Source organism: Hyalella azteca, unplaced genomic scaffold, assembly GCF_000764305.2.
Source record: "Hyalella azteca isolate HAZT.00-mixed unplaced genomic scaffold, Hazt_2.0.2 contig13297, whole genome shotgun sequence".
In the NCBI taxonomy this organism is placed as follows: domain Eukaryota; kingdom Metazoa; phylum Arthropoda; class Malacostraca; order Amphipoda; family Hyalellidae; genus Hyalella; species Hyalella azteca.
In genome coordinates, this window is record NW_025943225.1 from 406,069 (window position 1) to 433,683 (window position 27,615).

General features: G+C 38.0%; 1 protein-coding gene across 1 annotated transcript; it reads right to left on the reverse strand.

Annotated features, from left to right (window-relative positions):
* Positions 1-678: 678 nt before the first annotated feature.
* Positions 679-27,615, reverse strand: LOC108668350 (general transcription factor 3C polypeptide 1). The gene is made up of 32 exons (XM_018155539.2): positions 27,486-27,615; positions 26,156-26,312; positions 25,335-25,523; positions 24,811-24,976; positions 24,190-24,335; positions 23,444-23,608; positions 23,114-23,204; positions 22,143-22,262; positions 21,435-21,565; positions 20,068-20,224; positions 18,748-19,676; positions 18,197-18,353; positions 17,691-17,850; positions 16,159-16,328; positions 15,110-15,315; positions 14,335-14,545; positions 13,889-13,975; positions 11,745-11,899; positions 10,856-11,002; positions 9,965-10,289; positions 9,719-9,822; positions 9,151-9,282; positions 6,816-8,469; positions 6,525-6,606; positions 6,091-6,286; positions 5,192-5,342; positions 4,333-4,487; positions 3,510-3,960; positions 3,224-3,260; positions 2,844-2,958; positions 1,873-2,162; positions 679-1,485 (listed from the first exon to the last, which is right to left on the reverse strand). The coding sequence occupies exons 1-32, from the start codon at positions 27,565-27,567 to the stop codon at positions 1,355-1,357; spliced, it is 7,449 nt and encodes a 2,482-aa protein (XP_018011028.1). The 5' UTR covers positions 27,568-27,615; the 3' UTR covers positions 679-1,354.

The following is a 27,615-nucleotide window of genomic DNA, read 5'->3' on the forward strand; positions in this document are numbered from 1 at the left end:
TTCGCCGTAATTGGAACAATTTCACGTGATAGTCAGATCAAAGATTTATTTGCATATTCAAATTTTTGAATAAACCTTCAAAGGTTGAAACGCACCAGAGCCTTCAATACGCAAGACGCTTGAGGCCAATTTTAGTTTGTCTTACTATGACGTACTACATATTCTCACTTCCAGACTTACCGATATTGGATATTTACAAGTCGTTTGGCTGACATTGGTTGACATTTTGTTCGAAGTCCGTAACTAAAAAAATAAGTTTTGTGATTGACAAGCTTGCTATAGCGCGCTGTAGACCAAAGCTATTACCTTTCTTCCTTTCATTTGTTATGTTCTTTCTTCCCAACATTAGCTGGTCCGCTGAAGCCCTTGACGCTCTGACCAAATCTCATTCTAGGATTAGCTCATGGTTGCCCCCACTTCAGTATTTTTGCAGCTGCGTCTATATCTACAATGTTCAGAAGGTATCGGGCTGCCGCCTTCTCATAAGAAACTAATTCTCCAATTTGACTGTAAATCTGCGATGTGAATAATAAGTAGTCGTGTGCGTAGCGAACTTTTGACACAACACTCCCGTTGCTGTGCATGGTTTGGCTCGGCCAACTTTACAGCCTTTGTGATAGTTATATTGCTAAACTTGTAAAATTATATCATGTTATGTATATTGTAATGCATAAATAATTACAAATATTGAAAATGTTTATTTATCCTCTTCAATGAATGACAACAGCTTGTATTACTCCAAGAATTTAAAAACCAAGACAATGACATGAAACAACATTTCATTCGCAATTTTAGCATAAAAAGATATGAATACAACAAATGTTGAAAAAAACTCCTATCGTAACATCGACAAATCACTCAATATTTTAAATAGCATAGAAAACTGCTAATTTCGCCGTATAAATTAATTTCAAACCATATTGTAATAAAGTACCACTCATTCGTACCACATTCGCCGCGTACCCCAAGTTTATATCTCGTACCACTAATACTAGTAGCTACTATGTAGCGTTAGTTGCAGTCTACCTCAATCAATGCTCTATCAATGAACGTCTTAAGCGAGTGCTGAGTAAATTACTGTCTTTAGGGACAAGATAGGTGGCGTATGGAAAAAGCGAATTTTAGCCATATTACCATGCATTAACCTGTAAGAACATTTTTTGAAGTATCAAAAAATAAATAAATAAAAAAATCATTTACGGTCGCGTAAGTGTTCGCGTTATGAAATGGTACTTGCATCACAGGTTGGCACCCCCACTAATCACACATCGAAAGGGGATTCGTTTTCCTCCCGAAAAAAAAAAAAATATTAAATAGCATACAATTATTAATCGCACGTAAGCCCCCACCAGCTTTACTTTCTGTCTGATGATATGAAATCCATAGTATACTTCTTATCGCCGATGAATGAAGCGAGTTTGGTGATGCAGTCCACGGTGGGCACGTAAGACACTTCGCTCTCTTCGACGTCTTCTCCAGCGCGCTCTGGCAACGTGGCCACAAGATTAGTTTTAGAAAATAATTACAATTGAAGATGAAAGAATCCTTTAAATTCAATATAAGCGCGTAACATCTCAAAGCGCAAACAACCCAAAAAACTCGACAAAATGAAAAGCATTCAAATTTTATATCAAGACTTAACTCCAATAGGTACAAATTTCATCACAAATTTCCAGTGGCACTAAGTTGAACATTATCATAAATACTTTAAATTTAAACCGTAACATTTGAACACCACCCTAGAAATGCTTCGTATATTTCAACTTAATCTAATATTTCAAACCTGAAACCTAAAAAATGATGGCAAAACACAGCACGCTAATACGTTGAGCCAAACCTAATTAACTGTTCATTGCTCATCACTTCTCTCACCAGTGAACTCTTGGGGTACGGCCCTAGAGAAGAGCGAGTAACTTTGTATCCTTGATACGCAGGTCCTCTTCACGCACCCAATGTCGACGAGCATGAGCAGTAATTCATGCACGTGTGCGGGTGGCATGGTGGGTGAGAGTGCGAGGGCGACGGCTGTACCGTTCACCCCGGGTCGTTCTAGTACCGTGAACAGAACGGCGCCCAAGAGACGGTCGAGCACGCGACGCGCGACCGTTCCACACACGCGCACCCACGGACGCACCGACACCTGCACCTGCTGCCGCCGCTCACTGTTTTGCAAACAAAGCCTTATTATTATTTCCATCGAATATTCCCAAGAAATTAAGATCACACAACTTTATCATTATTTGTAAACAATTTTACAGAGAAATTACTATCATTATTTATGTCAACGTTTTCGTCGTTACGCACTAGTTTTTATCCATCCAATTTTCTCATTCGATTCACATTTAAAACAATGATTGTGAAAAATTAATCGAAAATGATTGTGAAATTATCATCGTGACATTTCCTGTCCAAGCCGACATAGAAAGTATAAATATAAATGGAATGTACTAAATATAAATAAGATTATTCATTCTATATCATGAAATATATTCAATATGTTTCTAAAATTATGCTGCAATCAATAGTATTACTTCTCATTCATCTAAAAATACTTCGTTATTTGGCTTTATGCCTACACTCCTCAATTGATGTATAGTTGGAAATCCTCAACAGCCTAAGTTTTCAAATGCACTCCAATCGCAAAAATTCGACTTCCACTTTAAATATTTGAAGAATTGATGAGATGTAACAACTTGCAGTAATTTTTTATTTGAAGATGCAGAGTAAGCCTCGAGAAAGTACAAACAAATCTACGTCTCAATAATACATATTCAATAAAATTAGCCAACACATCCGTGAATAAGTAAACGGAATGGATTTCTGGCTGTCATGAGATATCTCACCTTTTCTGGTAGTCTTTGACATTATCCTCCATTTGCTGGCTCTTCTCTTCATCCTTCGAATAATTCTTCTTCGCAGCCACAAATCTAGATCGAACTCGAGCTCGGGTCCCATGGTCTAGTGAGCAAAAAACAATGACAACACTTAGATGAAAACTCTGTAAAACATGCACACAAAGAAGCTCGCTGCCTTTTGTCCACAGGAAATTCATTAAGGTTTGATTTCGGCGCCTCTACTTTTTCAAGGCATTCGACATTCTATTTCCACTCAACATTCTAACCTCAAGTACGGAAAAATACTATAAATTCTTGTTTTTGAATTCGCAAATGCAATATAGACTCGAGTATAAGAAATTCAATAGATAATTTCAGGCTTCAGTTACCTTTGCTGGGGCTGGCAAGACTCGCAGACGAGCTTGGCTGGTCACAAAAAAAAAAATAGATTAGCACCCTAGGAAACTACACTTACAACTTCCGATAAGAAATGCATAAACACGAAACTACTACATAAACACGAAACTACTTGCATTTTTATTAAATTCACGTCTTCAACAGATATAATTGAAATCCACAAAACATGCATAAAAAATTCGTATAGGGAAATTTCTCTTAATTCAAATTTTACTTCATTTAGCTAGCTTTAAATTTAGGTTAGCGCAAATAACTCACGTCATTTAACGTGCACTCATGGGTTGAGTCCGATTGAACAATATCTTGCATTGTGACGTTGGGATGCAGTTTGCAGTCAACTTCACATTTGAGTGGATTAACACTTCTAGTTTCGGGACCATCGTCAATCTCCGGGACCGGAACCTGCGTGCCAGTAGCCGAAATTGTTCCAGAGGTCAAAAGATTCTCAACGTTTACCGGCGCGGCACTCGTGTCTTTTGAATACAATGTTTCTTCAAACGTTGAGTCCTGAGCCGTGGTAGCTTCACTCGTCACGACGTCAATCGAATTGCAATGCAAGCTGCTGCTTCCAGTAATTTTATTAGAGGCAATATGATCGACCTGCGTCTCAGACCTCGCCGTTGAGACCCCAGGGCCAGCCTCGTTCAGTAGGCTCGGTTCAAATTCAACAGTGTAGACACCTTGCAGGCGAACTCCTTGACGTTCTGTTCTGTATTGGTGAATTACAAGTTAATATCATAATATCAATATGAAATTGTTTCACAGGAAGTAAAAAAAATTTTCAGGTCCTAGATGAAATACCGAAATAATTTGGTGCGACGAAGGCACGTCCAAATTGGATGATTAATTTTTGCATTATTTTAAAGCTTTAGCGTATCCAAATGTGTTAAAAATAATAATTCAACAAATAACCACATGAATTTAAAGCCCAAATAAATTGCGAATGGCCCGTAATCTAACCCTTCGAAATAAATTTCAGTTATCAAAAATTTAAACAACGTCCTAATAAAAACTATTGAACACAAAACGGCATAGGCGGGCATTGTATTCTCCAATAAATCATTTACAATCATCAGGGCACCTGGAGATTTGCTGAGTATGCACAAGCCAGTGAGAAGCGTTGGGCAATGTAAGCCACGTTGCTTGCGTAATGCCTTCCCGTATCAAGAGACCAGCCTCTTCCATGGCTACCACCACAGCCATGCAATCTCCTCCACCGCAGCTCAGACGCCAGTCCTACACATTCGAATTGTCGTCAAAGAACAAACTGAGTACAAATAAGCTTCAATATAATGAGAGGATTATGTTATTTATGAATGATCGAAAAGTATCGTTTCGATAGCAGGAACACTCACATACGATGCTAAAATTTGGTTAATAACGCAACAGAAGCAAATCAGTTTCATTTTTAGACCAATGTGAGGTTCAAACTTCAGAGTAAAACTTCCCAGAGCCTAGTAACATAGGTAGTATTTGAAGATAAGGTAGGAAAGTTTAAACTATCGCCGATCCAGAATTGATCGTCAAAAGTGAGTTTGAAATCCGAGTACGGTATATTAACCCTGTTACTTATAACTTGATCTTGTTCATTTCCATGCGTAAAGAAATAAACAAATTGGAAATTCATAGTGTTGGTGGCAAATAAAATTCAAATGTTAAACGCTCATGAATATACAAATATTTCGAGCTTTCATTTCATTCACAATGAAAAGAGAGTTAAATGATTTGATTTGGAAATAGCGAGCTGTTCTTGTATTTAATACATTATAGCTGATCACGGCATAGCTCTAAAAGGTAATTTATATTTGGCTACAATGGATGATCAAATAACTAACAGACTAAACCTCAATCGCCAGGCAGATAGAAGGAGATATAGGTTCACAAATATACAATCCGCTATGTCCAGTAATATCCTAGGTCCAATAATTAGATGAACCTACCTTGATTTGTTGTCGTGTGGCACCAAAAGCACCTTTGTCATTTATGAACTTGTGAATGGCGCGCACCAAAGAGAGAGTCGCATCTGAATATCCCGCCTCAGTCCAATCTGCTAAAGTCTCCTCCAAAGACACGCGCTCGTTCAACAAACCTCTGCACAATATCGTGGAATGAGCATGGACAAATGACAGATTGCGATAGTTAATACAAAAAATTTACATAGGATACATGTCTTTCTATGGAAGGCTAAACTTTAAACTACCCGAGAGAACATTGGTGATCACATTCAGATCATTATGCAATGCTTCCGCTTTTTTCAGTTTGACAGGCAAAGGAAGATCTTTAGCATAGCTACAAAGCAAAGAGGCGCTCAACAATTATAAAATATTATAATTCACGGTGAATTACGCTATAATTTGCGAGATATATCACTTAGCAACAACGCTGCAAGGCGCGTTAAATACAAAGTGGTCAGTAAGTCAGAAAATAAGCACTCATAGACCACATCCAATCGATGTTTCCTCTTCGCCTCTGATTGCATCAACTGCAGCAGTCAATGCAGTTCTAATCTAAACGCTTGAGTTGCAGTTGGACGAGGTAGGCTTAGCTTTTTGTACAAGGAGACTTTTCGTATACCCGTTGCCGTCTGACATTCCTATCTAAAGGCCTGCGACCGTACTATGGAAAATAGTTACGAATTCGTATCTCCGTCGATCAATCACTAACGGCTTCTCTCGCGGAACACATCAATCGCAGACAATAAATCAGACGCCAAATGTGCTTAAACGAATTTGAATGGTGCAGCACCTTATAACTTGAGGTACAGTTGGTAAACCATGTGTCACATGTCTGCGTTGCCTCACTTAGCGCGCTTGCCGAGGACGGAAGTGTGTTGCCTCACCTGGCGCGCTTGCTGAGAACGGACTTGTGAAGGTCTCGATCGACTGGGAGGACATCGACATCTAAGCGCTCCGGCAAGGCCGTTGAAGGCTCGCCAAGACCTGCTCCTTGCGGGGTGGTGAGCTGGCAGGTTACGTCACAGGCCGTCAGCAGTAGATTGTCTTGCATGTGTTGCAGCAAGCCTGGGCCTCCAGAGACTAGGGATATTGGGGTTATCATTAATAACATGGGCTCAATACAGTCATGCGACAATTGGCAGATATACTATTGAATTAACAATGCTTTGTCCCAAGATCAATACAAATTGTTTTTATTTCAATGCAGTCATGCAACAATTGGCAGATGTACTACTGAATCAACAATGCTTTGTCTCAAAATCGATACTTGATTGTTTTTATTTAACTGCTTGTACTTGTTGCATAAATCATAACTAACCGATATTCTGATTTTCCAGAGAGCTAATGGTGTTTTGATCCTTCATGAAGACTGACAGGCGACTGGCAGATGTCACCGGCCACTATAGAGCAAAGTTACGAATTAAAACTTATAACATATAACCACAGACGTTTTTATTCTATTTCATGTATTTCGTGACTTCCAACGACTTTATAATATTAAAACTCATTCAAGAAAATGTGTTACAAAGAAGACAAAAAACTCTGAAACCCAAAGTGCTAGAGCGAGCTCATGAGCCATTTTAATTCATCAAGCAATTATTCTATCAACCTTAACGCATGACGGTTTGACGTCGTTGCAGTTCTCGAAATCCTCAGAATGTGACGCAAGGTCCGCTAGATAATCAGGTTGAGCGTAGGGATCCGTTGCGCTGTTAGACGCTTCGTCTCTCATTTCAGTTTCAGTGTCATCATCTAAGCGAGGACGTTTGCAGCGCTGCGGTGAAAGCGAATCATTGCTCAGGGATCGTTTCAAAGTGCCATGAGGCACAGTAGAAAATTTCAAGGAAGAGCTTTGATTATCAAAACTCTCATCGTTGGAGTCTAACATACTATCTAAATTATTGAGGGTTTCAGTCCCACAAAAGCCTTCCTCTTCATTTGCTGTCCCGACAGCGAGATGTTCATCTTCACTATGATGAACTTCTACATCTTCGTCAAATCTTTCACGTTTCCCCGACTTTTCTAGGTCAAAATTTTTCTCTTTACTTATTCTACCGTCCACATCTTCAGACTCATCTTCGGATCTGGCTCTCTTGATACCGTGGACAGTATTGAACGCTTCAGTATCCTCTTGATTCTCTTCCATTTCTGATTCTTGACAAGAGTTAGAAACATCTTCACAGACCTTCGTTAGATCACAATTTCTTCGACAGGTGCTACCAGTTTGAAATGGCAATTGATCCGTGATGGTTCGCTTAGTATCTATTACAATGATTGTTTCAGGCAAATATGTATGCATGATTACTCGCTTGATAGATGTCAGTTCAATGAGAGCAGCCACGCTCCCTCCTTCATTTTTCTTCTCCCTCGTTAGAGGAACAGAATATTCAGCATTGCGAACAAGATCTTCAGGTCGCTCGCCCGACTTCAGGGCATGGTAGTAAGATTGTTTGAGACGCTTCATGAAGGCCCAGCACTGGTCATACAGATCATAATTATATCTGTTCATAAATTTTTGTGTGAAAGCCAAAGAGAGCTGGAAAGGCGAAGCAGACAACGGTAGGCAAGTCTGACTGATGTTAACAGAGCGATTGTAGGATTTCTTGTAGCTGATCATTTGAGAGTTTCTCAGTTTGACAAGAGTGTTGTAGAGAGTCTGATGAGAATAATGTCCATAGGCCTGGTACAGCTGATAAGCATAAGATTCGCGGTCTGCCCTTGAACATAGTGAGCTCATGAGGAGGCTCATGATAGCGTGGCCCTGAATGTCAGGAACATTAGCAGGCTCAGAGTAATGCGGCGCTGGTTTGATTCCTTTCATCGAAACTACCTCGAAGTGGCGCTCAAATTCTTTGTATGAGTCGTGCAAATTCAGGACTTTGCGCTTTGTGCTAGAATTGAACTTCTTCAGAAGGTAATCAACCAATTCAATGAAAAGTGAACCATAAATGCTCTCTAAATTCTCACGACTGCGCGCAATACACGGAGGAACGAAATTCATTCTTATGTAAATATCATCTTTGACTTCCTCGACGTAAATAGCGACGCTGTCTTCAGTGGTTTGATCTTTGAGGATGTAGTTCATGCGGCGCTGGCATGCTCGAGCAGTTTTGTTCAGGGACTCAGGACAGTGTTTGTGCAGCACAGTGCGGACCAGAGAGAAGGGCAGCATGCGCGGGCGCAGGGCGGCCGGCAAGAGGTAGCAAGAGGCCACCTTACACAGCAACAGCAACGAGTCCTCTGCACTCGACCAGTCGACGCGTCTGAAACATGCAACTTCATTAGAATATTTTTCTGTGTATAATTTATAACTCTTGAAACGTGAAAGAAAGATTTAGAGTACTATAATAATTTGGTTTTAATATTTTTCTGTTTGAAATTGATAACTCTAGAAACGCGAACGGATGATTCACATATGAGGTCTGAACAGTTTATACTTGATGTCACTTGATGAGTCATCACTCTAAAAATGTCAGTTCTAGATGTAAATAAGTGACTTCTTACAACAAAGACAAAATCCTATATGAACAATAATAATGTAATTTTTTTTTTGTTTAGCTCATTTCTTGACGTCAATGAAATCATGCATTATAATACAATCACATGAACATTAGAATAGTACAAGGTTGTGTTAACTACATGCAAATGGAGGGCCTGAAGTATGACTATAAAACAACGCCAATGCTATTCGGGATGTCACAATCTCGATTATTTTTCAAATTCAACCAAATGGATTTTATAATATGTATGTTTATTATATGATCAAGTCAGCAACCTTATTTTCGGCAAATCAGGGAGTTTTTGCTCAAGGGTGATGGATTATATTATACAAGACGATCGTAATCGCAACCGTCATATAATAGATTCAGCTTCCCTAAATGCCATCCAAAAATGAAACAATACAAATAACGAATGGATGTAACGAACGCCGTATAAAGACGTACAATTTGTTCATCCTGCGCAGTGCAGCTCGATCTTCCTCGTCGTAGTAGGGTTTTTTCGAGGGCTTGGCTCGAGCTTTGAGTTTCCGAAGCATTACCTTGCGGCGGGATATGCGTCGCAAACCAAGCAATGGCCTGCCGAAACCAATTTCAATATTACACAGAGATAGTAAATGAATAAATCATTACGTTAATGATCATGAATGCATTCCGATAATTAACTCAATCAATTTATTTAAAAGTGTGTCATTGTTAAGAAAGCTAATATTTGAATAAAGAAGTTAAAACAGTATTTGACGAGGATACTGCGAGAAGTGAAAATTCAACATCTTGAACACCCAGCATCTGTTCGAATATAAATGTACTATTCATTAAAAGAATCATATGTTAACAGCGTTATACGTATTCCAATGTGGAAATTGTAGGCGAAACGTAAAAATAAAATGCTTCAAAATAATTTCGATATAAATGAAATGAATTAAACGGAGTTTTAAACGAAGTTAACATGGTGTTTCATATAGGGCAATAATAAAATTTTCATGCTAGTCTTGAATCTAGAACAAATTTTTACCGCTTTTTAACTTCTGGCTTCTGCTTTGGTTTCATACTCTTCTTCTCGGCACGCGACATTATTCGCACGTCAAATTCCACAGCTTTTTTCTCTCCTTTCCTGTTCTGCAAACAGAAAAACCATAATTTCAGTACATAGAGGAAACCATTTCAAACTCAAAGGTAATTCTTGTATCTCTTCATTTAAATCATTTCTAAAAATTACTCCTCGATATCAGCAAATAACTGTGTTGAGGAAGATACTCACTTTGTATGGAGTAGCCATCTTTCGCAGTCCAGGTAATCTAGAACCGCTGCTGGTGGCCGGTGTTTGTTGTGTTGTAGAGAGAAGATAGCTGCGATAAAGAGCTCCGCATGGCAGGGTTGGACGGGCACTCGTGGCACAAGCATAAGTAGGAGCAGACGTACAAGAATACAAAGATCTATCAATGCCGGAGTCAGGGAGAATAGCTTCAACTGGCGCATCGGCAAGCGCGGAGCGAGCAAAATTCCAATTGCGTTTAAGATGAGCAAACATGGCTGAGTCGAGACCAGCGGCGCCTTTATGATCTCCAGGAACATTTCCAGTGTCCCTGGATAATGAAGTGAAAATCAGGTAAGAAGTAACGGCCTGGGGACATACTTTCAAAACTCGCTAAGTGAACGTAAGTACTTACGCTCTATTTTCTTGTCTATGATTGGTGGATTTTGCTCGAAAGGCCGTCAATAATTGGCTGATGAACTTACGATCTCTTAACTTTTTTTGAAAGTATAGGCCCTGAATTGTAGCTCATGTAATTGAGCTCAACTATATCTGAGCATTAAAAATCAAAGTATACCGAATGTCATAGCTCAAAAAAATGCTAATATTGCTGATAAAAACTGCTTTTACTGTGAGACGTAAATAAAACATAATAAAAATAAATAATATTGAAATAGATGCTCAGCACTGCGGTTAGAAAAACTTTCAAAGTAAGGAATTTACCGAGTAACTCAAATTTACCAAATAACTCACTGCCAGGCTGATAAATGATTCAACTTTTTTTGAAACTGTGACTCAAATTGGACGCTAATAGTTAATAATTCTATGAGTAAAATCAAATAAAATTACTAGACAAAACATAAATACATCCAAACAAAAAAAAAATTAATTCGGCACCTTTCGGGAGCCTCAGCAATCTGACGAACGCTAATAGCTTCTTCCATGGCGGGCTTGTGGCGCAGCATCAGGACGGTGATGTCCTGGCCTGCCACGCCGCGGTTGCCGCCAAGAGGTGTGCTCAGGCAGATCCTCTGCAGGTCTTGCCTGGGAAACGTTACGAGTACGCATCAAATGAATGATACAAGAGTGCTAAAGTGGATGGCATAAGTGATAAACGGTCTAGTTATATAGAAGGGCGACAAGTTCTGTTAGTACTAAAGATGAAGTAGAAGTAGTATTTAAAAAGGTACAAGTTCTGGTATTAGCAGAAGGTTGAAGGTAATGTGGTAGTTTTCAGCAATTCACCAGTGCACGTCGAGCTGTGCACTGAGTGACTCGTGAAATGATACTACACTGCATTGGGACAATGATGCTACACTACATAAAGACATTTACTTAGAACTAGGCATCAACATAGTGTACATTTAAATGCAAGGTCTCATGTAGTAGCTTTTCGTTGTTGTACCAAAAAGTAGCTCAATTCCAACCAGTTTCCGGTTTGCGGGGAAAATATTTCAAGGTCAAATAAACGAGCTCTCTGACTAAAATTTCGAACTATCGTCTAATCTATCTAATTCGAAAATTCACTATCGTCTAACGTCCTCACCATAATGAATTGATGTAAATTTAGCTGTGATCTCGAAGTGATATGATGGCTTATATTACGAAGTGATATGATGGCTTATATTACGAAGTGATATGATGGCTTATATTACGAAGAGATATGATGGCTTATATTACGAAGTGATATGATGGTTTATATTACGAAGTGATATGATGGCTTATATTACCAAGTGATATCATGGCTTATATTACGAAGTGATATGATGGTTTATATAACGCTCACCAGTACTGCGAAACGCTCTTGAGGTCGTGGAAGGAGTGAGTTAGTAAAGCGTAGGAGCGGTCCTGAGATATTTGGTGGTAGCCCGGACCTGATGTTGAGGTGTCCGTGAGCGTTGTGCGGCAGTTTACGTACACTAATTGCTGTTCCCGGTAAGGCTGTTGAAGGCACAAAATTTATACTTACTTTTTAAAAATCAATTGAAAATTAAAAACCGTGGCGGACGGTCTCCAATGAAAAATGGGCTGGGAGAAATAATCAGGGTTAGCATCTCATAGGCGAGAAGCGTAGATAATATACCAGGTACTCATAATTATAGATGAGATAATACACGTAGATATTAGCTAAAGTTAATAAGGTCAATAATAGCTACAGGTAATAACGTCAATATTAGCTAGAGGTAATAATGTCAACGTTAATTAATAATCAACGAGACACAAGAGAGACGGAGTGTAAAGCAGTGCGGGGTATCCTGCCTACGAAACAACATAACTGCGACCAGTAGTTAGATACAGCGAGCTCTGCGTCGGAATGACTCACTCGAACGTGATAAATGAATGATATAATTCGAGTGTAATCCAGGTGAAACATAGCTGAATAGAGAATTCGTGAAAAAAATTACGTTCCGTTTGAATATTTATTGCCATGTAAATGGTAAAATCTTCTGATATTTACCATTAGGGACAATGATAAGTTGGACTTTAGAAAAAGGCATAAAATAGTCATAATGACTATTTTAAAAATGACATAAAATTGCAGGGGTGAGGCATTCAATTCCGCGCAAATTACTTCAGTGGATTTACTTGGATTGAATAGATCAACAATTGCTATTCCCTAATTTTTAAACTAAATCCTTGTAAATTTACATTTCTGGAGTTATAAAGATAGAGTAGAGTTTTAGAAGTTAGATCGGATTCTGAAACGCAAAAAATGTTAAATAGGAAATTAATAGTACAAGTATTTTGAAACAAAGAAAAAATAACTTCATTAAAGACGTTTCGAAGACCAGCTTCATCATCAGTTCCAAACTTATACCAGCTAAATCAATGGAATGACCAAATTTACACAGATTTGATTAAAACCTAAACCGCCAGCTGCACTGGGTAAGTGAGACAAAAATCTATAGATTAACAATTTCAAAATAAAAATAACTATAAGCGTTGTACAGACAAAGTTTCTGTTGAAAATGTGCGACGATTATAAGATCCGCATATCTGTGGCGCCAGAAGCAGAGCGCAAATCTAATTGCCATCGCATAAAAGAACGTCATTTTCTAACCGCGAAGTCGCACTGCAAAATTGGTCTACTGGGCTAGCAGATCTCAAGAACGATAATTTCTACTTGCTCGGTCAATCTCAGATAGAAGTCACACGTTTATTTTTGATAATTGGTATTAAATTAAATATTTTTAATATAAAATGTAATACCTACGGTATTTTTAATTGGCATGTTCTGTGCTTTCAAATTCTAGCATATCCCACGATGAAAGCATGCAAATGAGTAAATCAACTGTAAAGATAAAAATTGATGGCTTACTATAATCTATGATGTTACATATCACAGTAGCAAAAAATTGCAACCCTGTCATGGATATCTCAACAGGTAGTAGATCACAGTAATAGTGAAAACGAATAAAATACATAAAGCAATATAATTTAATAAGTTGATTGCAACCCTGATAGTACCAATATCTTTTTAGCGCATTTTCTCATTTATGGAAAAAATCCTAGATTGCAAATAAATTATGGATTTGTAATTGTGGACGAATGCTAATCGATAAAATCTAACTCATTACTCACTGCAGTGAGTGACAGAGAGCGCATTTTCTCGTCGACGAAAACGTGAATCTCGGACGGACAGACAGACAGACGGACGGACGGACATGGCGAGCACAATAGCGTCTTTTTTCATAAATGAGAAAATGCGCTAAAAAGGCGCTATTGTGCTCGTCATGTCCGTCCGTCTGTCTGTCTGTCTGTACGTGACTTCACGTTGCCGGTTATCATGGATACCCGGCACGAGAAAATGCGCTCTTTGTCATTCACTGCAGTGAGTACTAAGTTATATTTTTTCTGGTCGTAAGACATCCTCCATACATTGATATCTAAAAGCTCGCAAATTAATGCACGCAAGAGGCATCAGCTTACCGCGCTGATCTGAGGACCCATCTGTAGGAGTCCCATGTAGCAGAGACGATGGACGAGCTCCAGGATGTGGTACACGTAGCGGCGGCTCTGAACACAAAACTTCAAATGAGCAACACAGGAGCATACGAGGATTCAATCATAGCTCAGTTCTCTAGTGAAATATCACTAATTAGTTTAATGATTGAAGATTTTCTTGCAGTTTTTATTTTTTTTAAACAAGATTTATTCTAGAGTATATCAATTCCTTATGAATTTATAATATATAATTCCTCTTCTGTTCAGCAGAAAAGGCTAAACAGAACTGAACGAGCACCAGTGCATGATATTTTAAACCCTTATTTGAATTAGCAGCAGCACAAAGTTGAGTGATATTTGTTGTCCTGAATACGCAAACTTTACTCGAGTTGACGGAAAAAATCATCATAATCTTGTAGTACTCAACTCACCTCTAAGACTTCAGAACGAAGAGACGCGGGAAGCATTTTGATGAGATAGAAACGTTTGATGGGATGCCGCACCCACTTAGCAAGCTCGTTGTCTATTGCGCAGCGCACGACGCGCGTGAACACGTACAGCGGCAGTGACATGATCACGTCTGACAACAGCACCCAACCGCACGTGGCACGAGCATGTTCACCCAGCGGAGGTATGAACATCCTGTGGTACAGTTCTGAGTTAGGTTCTACTGAGACGGGAGGTATGAACATCCTGTGGCACAGTTCTGAGTCTGTCTCTTATACACATCTAGATGTGTATAAGAGACAGGTTTATGAATGATCGAAAAGTATCGTTTCGATAGCAGGAACACTCACATANGTACAGTTCTAAGTTAGGTTCTACAGAGACGGGAGGTATGAACATCCTGTAGCACAGTTCTGAGTTAGGTTCTACAGAGATAGGATGTATGACCATCCTGCATCATGTATGATTCAAAAGAATAAACAATTCATCACGAAATCAAATTTTCTTTTTTGCAAAAGCCATCCCCACTGTAGTAAGATTTCATGTATTATAATAATGTCTACATTTAAAAAAAATATAACTCAGTACACACTGCAGTCAGTGACAGAGAGTGCATTTTCTCGTCGACGAAAACGTGAAGTCACGGACGAACAAACAGACAAACGAACAGACAGACAGACAGACAGACGGACGGACACGACGAGCACAGTATCGCCTTTTTTCATAAATGAGAAAATTGTCTAAAAATGATCGACTCACTTCCAGCAGGCATCAGGAGTATAAAGTCGAGGCAAGGACTCAGACGCGATATCGAGTCCAGGATTGTCGTGCCGTATAGCGCTCCAGGTAGCCTGCTGGTCGAGGTTTACGTCACCTTCGTAGTTCCGGGCCAGGTAGAAGAATAAGTGATGAAGCTCCTGTAGGCGCCTGAACTTCGGGGCAGGTCTGGCCAACGAACTCTTCCCCTGCAATGCAACAATACAGCCTTGAGTGATGGAGATGGTTTCCAAAAAGTTTTCATTGAAGATATGGTGAACTTGCCTGGTGTTTTGTTCGGTTTTTAATTCTGATTTCTAAATGACGTCTGGTACTTATCTGTAAAAAAAAATACTACTGGATAGATGCAGCACTATTAAGGTAGCTGGGCAACTCCTTAGTCTGATTTGTGTCATATATATTTTCTTGATCGTATATTATTGTGAAGTTAATTCACGGTTCACTAATTTGAAGTAATTCATTTATGTATTTTTCTTGACAGCATAAAAGAGGTGTACGATTCCCGCGTAATAAGTTCCGAATTTAAAAACTAGTGCACCCCATTCACGTAAGTTGGCAAGTTTTGTAACACACCGTCATATTTATTTTGGTCTGGAAATAAGATATACGTTTAGATATTCGAGCTGATTTTAAATTAATTGAAAGTCCATTGATTAATTATTTGCTACATTGCGAATATTTGTAATTGTACTGATGTGCGGAATTACAGCACTGCAGTTTTAAAAAATACTAATTTAGATTCAACGAGATTTCTTTTTCAATAATATTGTTCCTGCCTGGCTAGTTTTGAGGAGATTTTGAATCTCTAGCCAGGTCAAATTAAAAGGACAAAGTGAATTGACGGTATGATAATACAATTAGCAGAATATTAAATTGACACGCAACTTCATGATAAATATAATGGTAGTTAACTCATTTCACTAATAACTACATTCATAGCCCAAAAAAAAACATTTCAAGTGACCATTGCGTAAGATCAGAGTCTGCATCAAACACATGTAGGAGCGATAGAAACTAAGATATCGACTGACCAAAGTTCTGGAGTTGTTCTTCTTTACTTTGAAGTACTTCATAGAAAGGTTGGGAGAAGTCGAAGTAACGACCAGGACATTTCCTTTCTTCTTGGTCGCGTCTTTCTTGGACGGAGGAGGAAGGTGTTTCATTCTCAGCTGCTCGATGACCGATTCTATCTGCGCGTCATCTGTGCGAGAAATACAAATATGAAAAATACGAATATGCGAGAAATATAAATACAAAGTGCAAATATCAGTGATTAATATGTGTGATTGCAACTGCACTTGCATGGCAATGAAATTCAGAGATTAGAATCTCGGTTCCATATGCAGACTCAATGAAAGGACAAACCTGCAATATGGATGAAAATATTTATCGAAAATGGCCGAAAAAATCGAAAAAAGCTCAACCACAATAAAATATGCTTCGAAAAAACACATCAACTTTTAAACGTCCGAAATCATCGCAATATTTACTGGTAAACACCTCACAACCTTTCAAATTACTGTTACACTGACAGATCGACTGTACAATTGATGCTGAAAACCACTGTAGCAATTGGTTCAGAGCTACAGTAATATTTACCATTCGAAATCAATGCAGCATTTACCCTTTAAAATAACAATTGTAAAATTAGCATTTCAAACCATTGTACGTACTAGGCAGCAACTTTTACATTTATTGTAAAGTTAACGTTTAACTCATCACCCTTTGCCGCTTCAAACTCACTAAAATTACACGCTTAACACCATTAACGTTCGTCCTCAAAACAGCTGATATCTAATATTCAAACCCCCTAACATCTACCGTACCTCTCAAACGACTGATATCTATTATTCAAAACTATTAAAATAACCCTTTAAAACCACGGATACCTACCACTCAAAACGACCGATTTCTTAAGCCTAGACGCCCCTTATACCCTGACAAGGTCCTGAACATAACCTTCACTCTACAAATCACGAACAAATGGTATCAATATGGCCCATTTCTTAAGCCTAGATGCTCCTTATACCCTGACGAACTTCTAAACCAAATCTTCACTATACAAATCACGAACAAATGGTATCAATACGGCCCATTTCTTAAGCCTAGACGCTCCTTATACCCTGACAAGCTCCTGAACATAACCTTCACTCTACAAATCACGAACAAATTGTATCAATACGGCCCATTTCTTAAGCCTCGATGCTCCTTATAACCTGACGAACTTCTAAACTAAGCCTTCACTATACAAATCACGAACAAATGGTATCAATACGGCCCATTTCTTAAGCCTAGATGCTCCTTATACCCTGACGAACTTCTAAACTAAGCCTTCACTACACAAATCACGAACAAATGGTATCAATACGGCCCATTTCTTAAGCCTAGATGCTCCTTATACCCTGACGAACTTCTAAACTAAGCCTTCACTATACAAATCACGAACAAATGGTATCAATACGGCCCATTTCTAAAGCCTAGATGCTCCTTATACCCTGACGAACTTCTAAACTAAGCCTTCACTATACAAATCACGAACAAATGGTAGCGACGAAGCACTCACTGGACGGGACGCTGGGGTGGACGATGATGGAGTGTTCCTTGTACCCTGACGAGGTTTTGAACTTAACCTTCACTATTCTGATGAAGCCGCCGGCACGTAGCCGCTGGACCAGACGTGTCACGGACTTCTTATCAATGCGATGGTTTAAATCCACTTCAGACTGTAAAAAAACTCAAACTTTAAATATTGATGGAAGAGACATACACAAGCATTCATTCTTAAAAATATTCAAGTTGTCAAGCATTCTGTCATCAAGAATATAAAATTAATAATCCAATGCTTTAATAAGGCTGGTGGAATCCAAAGCAACAAGAAATTCAGATCATTTGTAAAATATTAAGTTTGGACTCGAAGTAAAAGAAATCAGATTTATACAATTCTTTGTAGTCTGGAGAAGTAAAAAACTGAACGAACTCTGTAAATCTGGACAATCGTTTGCCGGAGCAGCAATATTTGAAGAGCAGCTCACTGGTCAGGCTAGAACCAACAAAATGAAAGCTACGAACCTCAAGGATGGCTTTCTGGAGTTGGAATGAGTCAGGAATAACTCTGTGGGTGCGGACCGTCTCGAGGATGATGTTCGAGCGTTTCAAGAGACGGGTTGTCAGTTGTGATGACAAACGCTTTGAATTTGATTCAAAACATTCTGATCCATCCAAAAACCTGCGCACACAAAGAAAGCCTTTGAGCAAGTTTAGCGTAGTACAAAAACAACAACAAACAAACGGTGTGATTAGAGGCAAACTGTAATTAGCATCATGTCAAGTAGCCAACAGTTTAAGTGTTTTCCCCCAAAAATTGTTCAATTAATTCCTGATTAAACAAAAAAAAATCTGACTATTAAACATTAATGTTTAATCAGATATCCAACACAGTGCAGCAATTTAATGGCCGAACAATGAAAGATGTTTAACATTTTCCATCTTGTTGCAAAATCAGTTTAAAACACGAGTAATCATCACTAATAACACCGATAGTTGAACCGCTGGATACCCTTTTAATACATTTGAAAGTATTTTTAATATATTTAGAAGTATTTTCTCGCAGGTTTTCTTACTTCCTGTAGCGTGCGTCAGGATCATCAGTAAAGGCTAGCGTAGAGTCCTCGATGATGCTCACGACGGTTGGCAAGTCCTCATCCTGAGCAGCATCGTCTGCATCAGTAACCTGAGACGTGGTCGGCACATCCAAAGCAGATAGCATGGCTTCTTGAAGGTTCGTGTCAGAAACGTACTCGCCTTTCCGTTTGTCAAAAATTCTGCCAACATTTGAAACTCCAACCTGGGAATTATCCAATTCTCGTTTGATTACGACTGATTTTGAAGGGCCTCCGTCTTCACATTTTAAAGCTAGCGAAGATAATTCCTGAGATGCATTTAAGTTTTCATCAGTCACATGTTCAGCCTCGTTCACCTCATTAGATTTTCTAACCTTATCTGGATTACTAACTTCGGTCGTACAAGATTGATCAGCCAAACCCTGAGAAATTTCCAGTTCAGTGTGTACTAAATTTGAGTTTGATATTAAATTTGAGTTTGAAAGTTCAAGATCAGAAGGAGAAGTTGACACTGTGATTGCTGGGGCATCAGAAGAATGATTGTCATCTGCATCGTTAGTCTCGAGAGAGATTGCTCGGTTATCAGAGCTGTTGTCTGGTGCTTGATCATCCGTTTCAATAACTCTATCATCGAGAGAAATGACAAGTGCCGAACCGTCGAGCTGGATGGTAGTAGGATCATTTTGTGGTCTCGTAGGAAGGATAACTAAACTTTCTTCGGGAGTTTCTTGCTCTTTGAATATTTTACCCACGACGTTGGAGTCGCATTCAGCTTCAGAGGGAGTGATTTTTCCCACAAGATTGTCAGATTTGTGGCAAGAAGATTTGGTACAGTTGGCAGCTGACGAGGATGGCTTGGGTTCAGTAATTACAGGCTCAACCTCAGTATAAATTGAAGGCTCGTCATTATCCGTTGCATCACCGCTGCTCTGTGCCAAAATATGAAATTATTGAAAGCCAAGTCATAATTAAGGCCGACACTATCTTCGCTACTGACGTAACTCTACACTGAAGACTCCAAAACTTATAAAAATATCTTCAAAATATTTCAAGCACATTTTTGCATAAATTACAAGCAGATATGTAAAATTATTATTGCCTTTAGCCTAAAATATAATTTTACTTAAATATAAAATATCTTCAAAATATTTCCAGCATATTTTTGCAGCAATTATAAGCAGATAAGGAAAATGTCTCATTATCTTTAGCCTAATAAATAACTTTACTTAAATATCAGCAGTTTTACTGTGAACCTAATGCAACGTTCATACAAAGCTAGAGATAACGTCTGCCTTGAAATAGAAAAAAGTTTGATCTCACAGCATTATGCATGAGTTTCAAGAGCTTTTGTTTCTCATGAGAAAACTCTTGCGTCAAGCGACTGGAGTGAACTTGGTCCCGTGGCACGAAGTGTGTCACGCGCTGGCGTCCCGCATCACGCATGATCGAGTCCACTGCCCCACTCCGCAACAGGTTCCTGGCGCGGTGATGAGACTGAGTTAGCAACATGAGACTGAAACAGAGTCTCATTAACTGAGTTAATGAGACTGAAACTGAGTTAATGAGACTGAAACTGAGTTAATGAGACTGAAACTGAGTTAATGAGACTGAAACTGAGTTAATGAAACTGAGTCTCATTAACTGAGTTAATGAGACAAACTGAGTCTCATTAACTGAGTTAATGAGACTGAAACTGAGTCTCATTAATTGAGTTAATGATACTGAAACTGAGTCTCATTAACTGAGTTAATGAGACTGAAACTATGAGACTGAGTTAGCAACATGAGACTGAGTTAATGAGACTGAAACTGAGTCTCATTAACTGAGTTAATGAGACAAACGATGAGACTGAGTTAACACTCCGCAACAGATTCCTGGCGCGGCGATGAAACTGAGTTAGCAACGCTCAAAAAATTCAACGAAATAAATAAGATTCTACTTTGAACCTGGAATTTGATAGAGGTAATAAGATTAGAGTAAGTGATTCCGTGCAAACAAGCGTTTTGAAACATAGTTATGAACCATATTAAAAACTTACTTCTGAGGTGTCTAAATCGATCATAGAAAGGCAAGTAAATTATCATCAAATAATAATTAATATAAATATTGAAAAAGTGAATCTTGATTATTAATAAAAATACAACACAAAATAGCGCTATACAACGAAAAGAAAAAGTGCAAGCTAAGCAGATGAGATGGCTCGCGGCGCCAAAGAATCTCATTTACTTAATAATTACGACTTACACCCGAGAAAATTTTTTAGTGTAACCATTTCCAACAGCCCCATCATGACGGAAAAAAGTGCACCATTAACACATAGCATAAAATTGTTATACAAACGACAGGAACTCGTATACCAAACCTGACGCTTTGAAATAATGAACAGCAAAGGAAACGAACTCAAAAAATAGAACCTGAAGCCATGAAATAATGTACTGCAAACGAAACGAGTTAAAAAAATTGAACCTGAAGCCTTGAAAAAGTGTACTGAAATGGAAACGTACTCAAAAAATAGAACCGGAAGCCTTGAAAAATTGTACTGCAAAGGAAACGAACTCAAAAATAGAACATGAAGCCTTGATAAAGTGTACTGCAAAGGAAACGAACTCGTACATACAACGTAGAACTTAGAAATAATTTGCACGATCAAACATAAAAGATAAAAGTTTGAGCAGCACAACGAAGACCTGCAGATTGTGCGGGAATCGAGGCGAGTCTGTCCGAGCTTCTCCATAATTTCTCTCTGCGTCGTCCCTTCAGGTCCATTCTCCCTGGCCACCTCATAAGCCCGTTGCAATGCTGACTTGAACAGCACGATCTGAAAGTAAATAACGTCAGTTTAAAACCTAATTGTCTTGCTTTCTTACCAAGTATTTGCGTAAACTCTAGTATAGTTCGATTAATGGCGTTTTGTAATCTGTTCAATTTCTTACTCGTTTTGCTTCTAGACTTAATGCCATATTGAATTACTTTGATAATAAAAAAAATTGTTTTGAGCGCAGAAAACTTGAAACTATACATCAAAGCTGTTACCTATATCTGATATAAATTTATTTAAAATGAGTCCTAAAAGATTTCAGGTGTTTTTCAAGATTAAAAATCGCTTCAATAATTTTTATTTAGAACAATAAGAAAATAACTTTTAAAGAGTTGCCCTAAACTAAAATAACTACCCATTCTTTACGAGATTCATCACTCAAAAAAGGATGTCTAAGAAGTTTATTAATCAGCAGCAAAAGGTTATTATTGAACAGGGTAAATCATTGCTAATGTTTGACGACCTTAGAACGGTCCAGAATGCCGGCCGCACTCAAAAAAGGATGTCTAAGAAATTTATTAATCAGAAGCAAGAGGTTATTATTGAACAAGGTAAAGAATTGCTAATGTTTGATGACCTTAGAACGGTCCAGAATGCCGGCCGCGTCATCCTCGTCGTCATCGTCTGGTTCAGGAGGCTCGTCTGCGTGCAGGTCTCCAGGCGACAGCTTAGGATCTGCCAGCACGAAGCAGCGAACCTGGGGAAGTAGCTTCATGATTATTATAGTCTGAAAATGTATGTTAATATGGGGAAATTGTGTGAGTGCGATGAAATTATGAGACTATTGAGAAATTGTGTAAATATAGGGAAATTGTGCGACTATAGAGAAATTGTGTGACTGTGGAGAAATTGTGCGACGTGAAAGAAATTGTGCGACTATGGAGAAATTGTGTGACTATGGAAAAATTATGTGACTATAGAGAAATTGTGAGAATATGGAGAAATTATGTTACTATAGAGAAATTGTGTGACTATGAAGAACTTGTGTGACTATAGAGGAATTATGTGACTATAGAAAAATTGTGTAAATATAGGAAAGTTGTGCGACTATGGAGAAATTATGCGACTGGAGAAATTGTGTGACTCTGGAGAAATTGTGTGACTATGGAGAAATTGTGTGACTATGGAGAAATTGTGTGACTATGGAGAAATTGTGTGACTATGGAGAAATTGTGTGACTATGGAGAAATTGTGTGACTTTGACAAGATTATGTAACTATGAATCAATAGGTTTAACCATTACACCTTTACCACAACTAATTTAATCCGAAATCTATTTTAGAAAAAATGGATAGCAAACTAATTTCATCAATTCAGTTGCCAAAATCCCACATAATTTTAAATATAATTAATTACATATTCATGTGTTTATATTTCTCATAAGATCACATCCCATTCAGGACTTCCAAATAAATCTGGACAGGCAGCAGGATGACCAGAAATATTTCATATAAATTTCTTCACACAACAGTCTGGACAATCACAACACAATGCAGATGAGAACCATGACCAAATTGAATTTGAAATTTATTAAGTTTAAGTGCAAACCTGTCTTTCCTTCTTGTTCTTGTCGTACATTTCACGTGGTGTTGCATTAGGATAGACCTTCGAGTGAGGAAGCAGCTCAGTTTTGATGTATCTGTAGGGAGGAAATTGTCATCAGAGGACGAGGCTAACAATGTTGTTTTCTGGTACAAAGCGGACTCTTCAGACCTAATTAACATCGAATCTAACTAAGTAGTAGTACATCCTTTTTAGGTATAATGATAGTCGTATTTACCAAGGTTAAAAAACAACCATAATTTCTTAAATTAAAAGTAAAACAATGTTCGGTCCGCAAAAATACAAAAGCTAATTCTTGCTGACTAAAGGACTTACTTGGAGAATTCAATGTTTTTAATTAGCTTCTTAAAGGAGAGATCAGGCAGTGCCAGCGATTCTTTGAGCAGACTCAGCGGCACGGTATAGTTGGGCATCCCACGTAGCAGTTCAATGCAATGCTCAATCAGCAGAACAAACTTGCTCTTACGCTCTACATAGAACCTGACAAAACAAATGTCAAATCATCAATATAACCAGTTAGAGTCAGATCAAAGCTCTTCTTAGTACTAAAACACACGTCATTTCAAAAGTGCTCCTACTTTTTTGGTACCGACATCAAAATAAAATCTTTTCAGTTTAAGTGACAACCTAATGATCAAATTGCAGCCACGTAAATCCCCGCTTACACAAATTCAGAATTTTATTAACAGCTGAGTTAACTAACAGACAACTAGAACATTGGGATATTCCATACAGAACATGATAAATAGAAACAAACGTGGAATAATTAACTTATTAAACTATTAATAATTTTAATATACATTGAATAGGTGTATCTTAACGAGCATTCGGTATCTTACATTTACTCACTTATTAAACTATTATTTACATAGAATATTATCTTACTGAGCACGATGAAGCATTTACTCCCTTTTTAAACTATTATTTAAATAGATCTTACTGAGCATGATGAAGCATTCACTCACTTACTAAACTATTATTTACATTGAATATATCTTATTGAGCATGACGTAGCATTTACTCACTTATTAAACTATTAATATAGACAGAATAGATCTTACTGAGCATGATGAAGCAAGGAGCCGGTCTGTGATACACCCTTCAGGTTCTTCTGTAAGTGTGTTTGTTTTGTTATGAGGCGCAGTTTGAGCAACCGCTTGCGGTGGTAGAACAAGGACTTGGCATCGCCTAGCTGCGTCATGCCGTGCTGCGACAAAAATATTCAACGATAACAACAGTAAGTGATAACAACAGTAAGTGATAACAACAGTAAGTGATAACAACAGTAAGTGATAACAACAGTAAGTGATAACAACAGTAACAAGGACTTGGCATCGCCTAGCTGCGTCATGCCGTGCTGCGACAAAAACATTCAAACATTCAGTGATAACAATAGTGAGGACTCAGTGTAGTTCCTAGTTCACTTAACTCGAGTTCATTAGAAGTAATTAAGATGTGATATTATGCAGGCAAGATAACTAAAGCTATCAATTATTTACACTCGCATAAGTGTACAGAAATCTTCAAATTTAGAGTCAATTGGAATTTAGAACTATTGATACAGGGACAATATAGACCAGATATAAGCAGATGTGTAGCAGTCTGCAACAAAATGTAACATTATACGACCAAAAATCATTTCTACTTCAGTAAAAACGATAACAATCCAACTAAGCTCAGACCTTGCCTTGAGTAATATCTCCCATAGTTCTTGTTCTGGCAATGCGTTCCAGTATGCAATACTGGGCGAGGGTGAGAGGATTGAAGGGATCCACGTTGGTGTTCACCCACAGCACCTTGTCTCGCAGCATCTGACTTGCCACCACCACCAGCTCGCCTCGCTTGTATCTGAATAACGTACAATTACACATGAATATTTGGTGCGCATATCATACATGAGTATTTGGTGAGTTTAATCATGCATGAATATTTGGCGAGATCAATCCCGTAAGAATATATAGTGTGCTCAATCCTGCATCAATATTTGGTGTGCACAATCACAGCCAATCTTTAGAGTGCAGAATCATAAAAAGCTCTTGCATGTGCACAAAGACAATCACAAATAATTCTGCAACAAGGAGCTCTCACATCTATTCAATTTGAGCAAATAACTCATTAAAAATAAAGCCATGGCAACAAATCCATTAGTTCCATAACAAACAAATTAAATAACAGCATAAGTGGCCAATTTCACACCACTGCTTACCTTTCTTCAACTTCATCAAGCTCAAGCTGGGACACCTCTTCAGAAACATCCTCTCTGGTGTGATAGTGCTGGCAAGAGCCCATTTCTCCAGTTCCCTCATCCTCCACTTTATGAAATGGGTAAAGTTCTTGGGGATGGTTGGTGGGAGACTCTACTACAATCCCCAGTTCTGGGTCCATATTCTCATACCTGCCAAGGATCAGAATAATTATCACAGTCAGAATAATTATTTATGCTAGCATTAAAAATACTGTGATCAATTTTCTGAAGACTCGTGTTAAAGTACAGGTAAAAGTTACTCATGCACTTAGTTCATGCATTAACCACAGGTAGCCTTTGAAAATACATTTCAGTTTTTCATTCTGCAACATAATGCAAGATGACTTGGTCGTTCAATTAGAATTGAAATAAATTAAGCATCAAAGATCTTCAGAATATCAGTCTACTTTTTCAAAGATCAAACAGCCCCAAAAATATTTCAAATGGACGTCTTGATCACCTGTATCTAGAATTATATACGTTGCTCAAGTGATTAGATCCTCAATGCTGTTCATTCTTCCTCAGCCGATGCAGATTTTTATAATGAACCTCTTTGACGTCACAAAAATTTTTTATTGAAAAGTAAGCAATTTAATAACTTGAAAGATTTAAAATTACAAATTGAGCAATGTGCATTAACAAGAATCCACACTTTGCTTTAAAAAAAATAAATAAATAAGATAACTGAATTGATTGAGAGCATAACTAATTTTTATTGTATCACTGCAATCTCAAAGTAACAAACTTATTAAAGTGACACATAGAGGAGCAGTCTGCATTACCTGTTAGATATGATGAGGTCAGCTCTGGGAGTTGGAAGTCGGTAGAAACTGAGCTCATTGTCATCACAAATCATGGACCAAATACATAGCTTGGTGTTATAGTCCAAGTGGGGCTTCTTACAGAAATTAACTCGATTCTCCAGTCTCACCCATAAACCTGGAACAAAAGGTGTTATTAATAATTTTGCAAAAAATTCCTTTCATCAAGTTCAAAGACATAATTTCTGTAGGTATATCTACTACAACTGATTGGTCCAAAAACTTTCTGACAATGCTTTGAAATTTCTTTAATTAGTCTCAAGATTTTAAAAATCCTACTTCCTTATTTTTCCAGGACTGAGGAAGACAAAAGTGGCAAGAGAGCAGATGGTGCCAGGATCAACTGGCATCAGCATGTGACCAAAGTATCAAACAAATAATAAACTAATGAAAGAAATCAAACAATATAAATCAAACTTGGCAAATAATCATAGCATCATGACTAGAAAGAACATAAAACCATCAAAGCATTTTGTTATGGGTCGAGCTTCAACCCAAATTAGCTACCGTTAAGTGGGATAACTTTGGCCAATGGGGGTGACTTTGGCCAAAGTGACTGGGGTGACTTTGGCCACTAGGGTGACTTTGGCCAACATTTATTATTATGTTTTGCAGTCATTTGTTTCTGTTTTAGGTGTGGGCCAAGTCACCCCCATTGGCCAAAGTTACCCCACTTGATGGTAACCTGATGGATGTGTCAGATTATTTGAAAGAAACAAGAATCATTAAAAATACAGCCAACAAGATCAAATTGTTCCTAAGCCTTAGATGCATCCATATATTAGCAAATAAATGATTCACAGATTCTCTCACTTGCAAAATCTTTTTCTTATAGGCAATCAAAGATAGGCTTCTCCAATTCTTCTATTCCTGGGAGCCTTTGCAAAACTGGCAAACTTTACAATATTAGGTTCTAATGATATAATTTAAAAGAGATGTCTAATTCAATGACTTTGGTATGGCATTCTGGACAGGAAGACAACAGACAAGTGTGAGGTCCTCATACTTGAGTTAAAAGGTATTTCTTATTGGAAGTATACATTTCTTTCTCAAATATAACAGTGGTTCTCACCGTTCTTCTGTCATCTTTGAATACATTTTTGTATTAGTTTTGTGGCATTGATGGTAAATGAATTATAACAAATCTAATATGCATAAACTTGCAAAAAATCTTGGTTGAGGCAAAAGATTTCAAAATTGACCAAAGTATATGAATAAAGTTACAAAAACTTGCAGCCTGCAAAGCCTCAGAACCAATGCACATTGTGATAATACTATTCATAAATCTCACCTTGTAATGTAATTCCATCAAGACCTTCAAGTGCAATTTCCTCCTCAATTTCTTTCAATGCATTTGCAGTTGCAAGTGCCATAGTTCAAGAAGACTCCTCTACTAAGAGTAGGTACCTTGTTTAATTTAT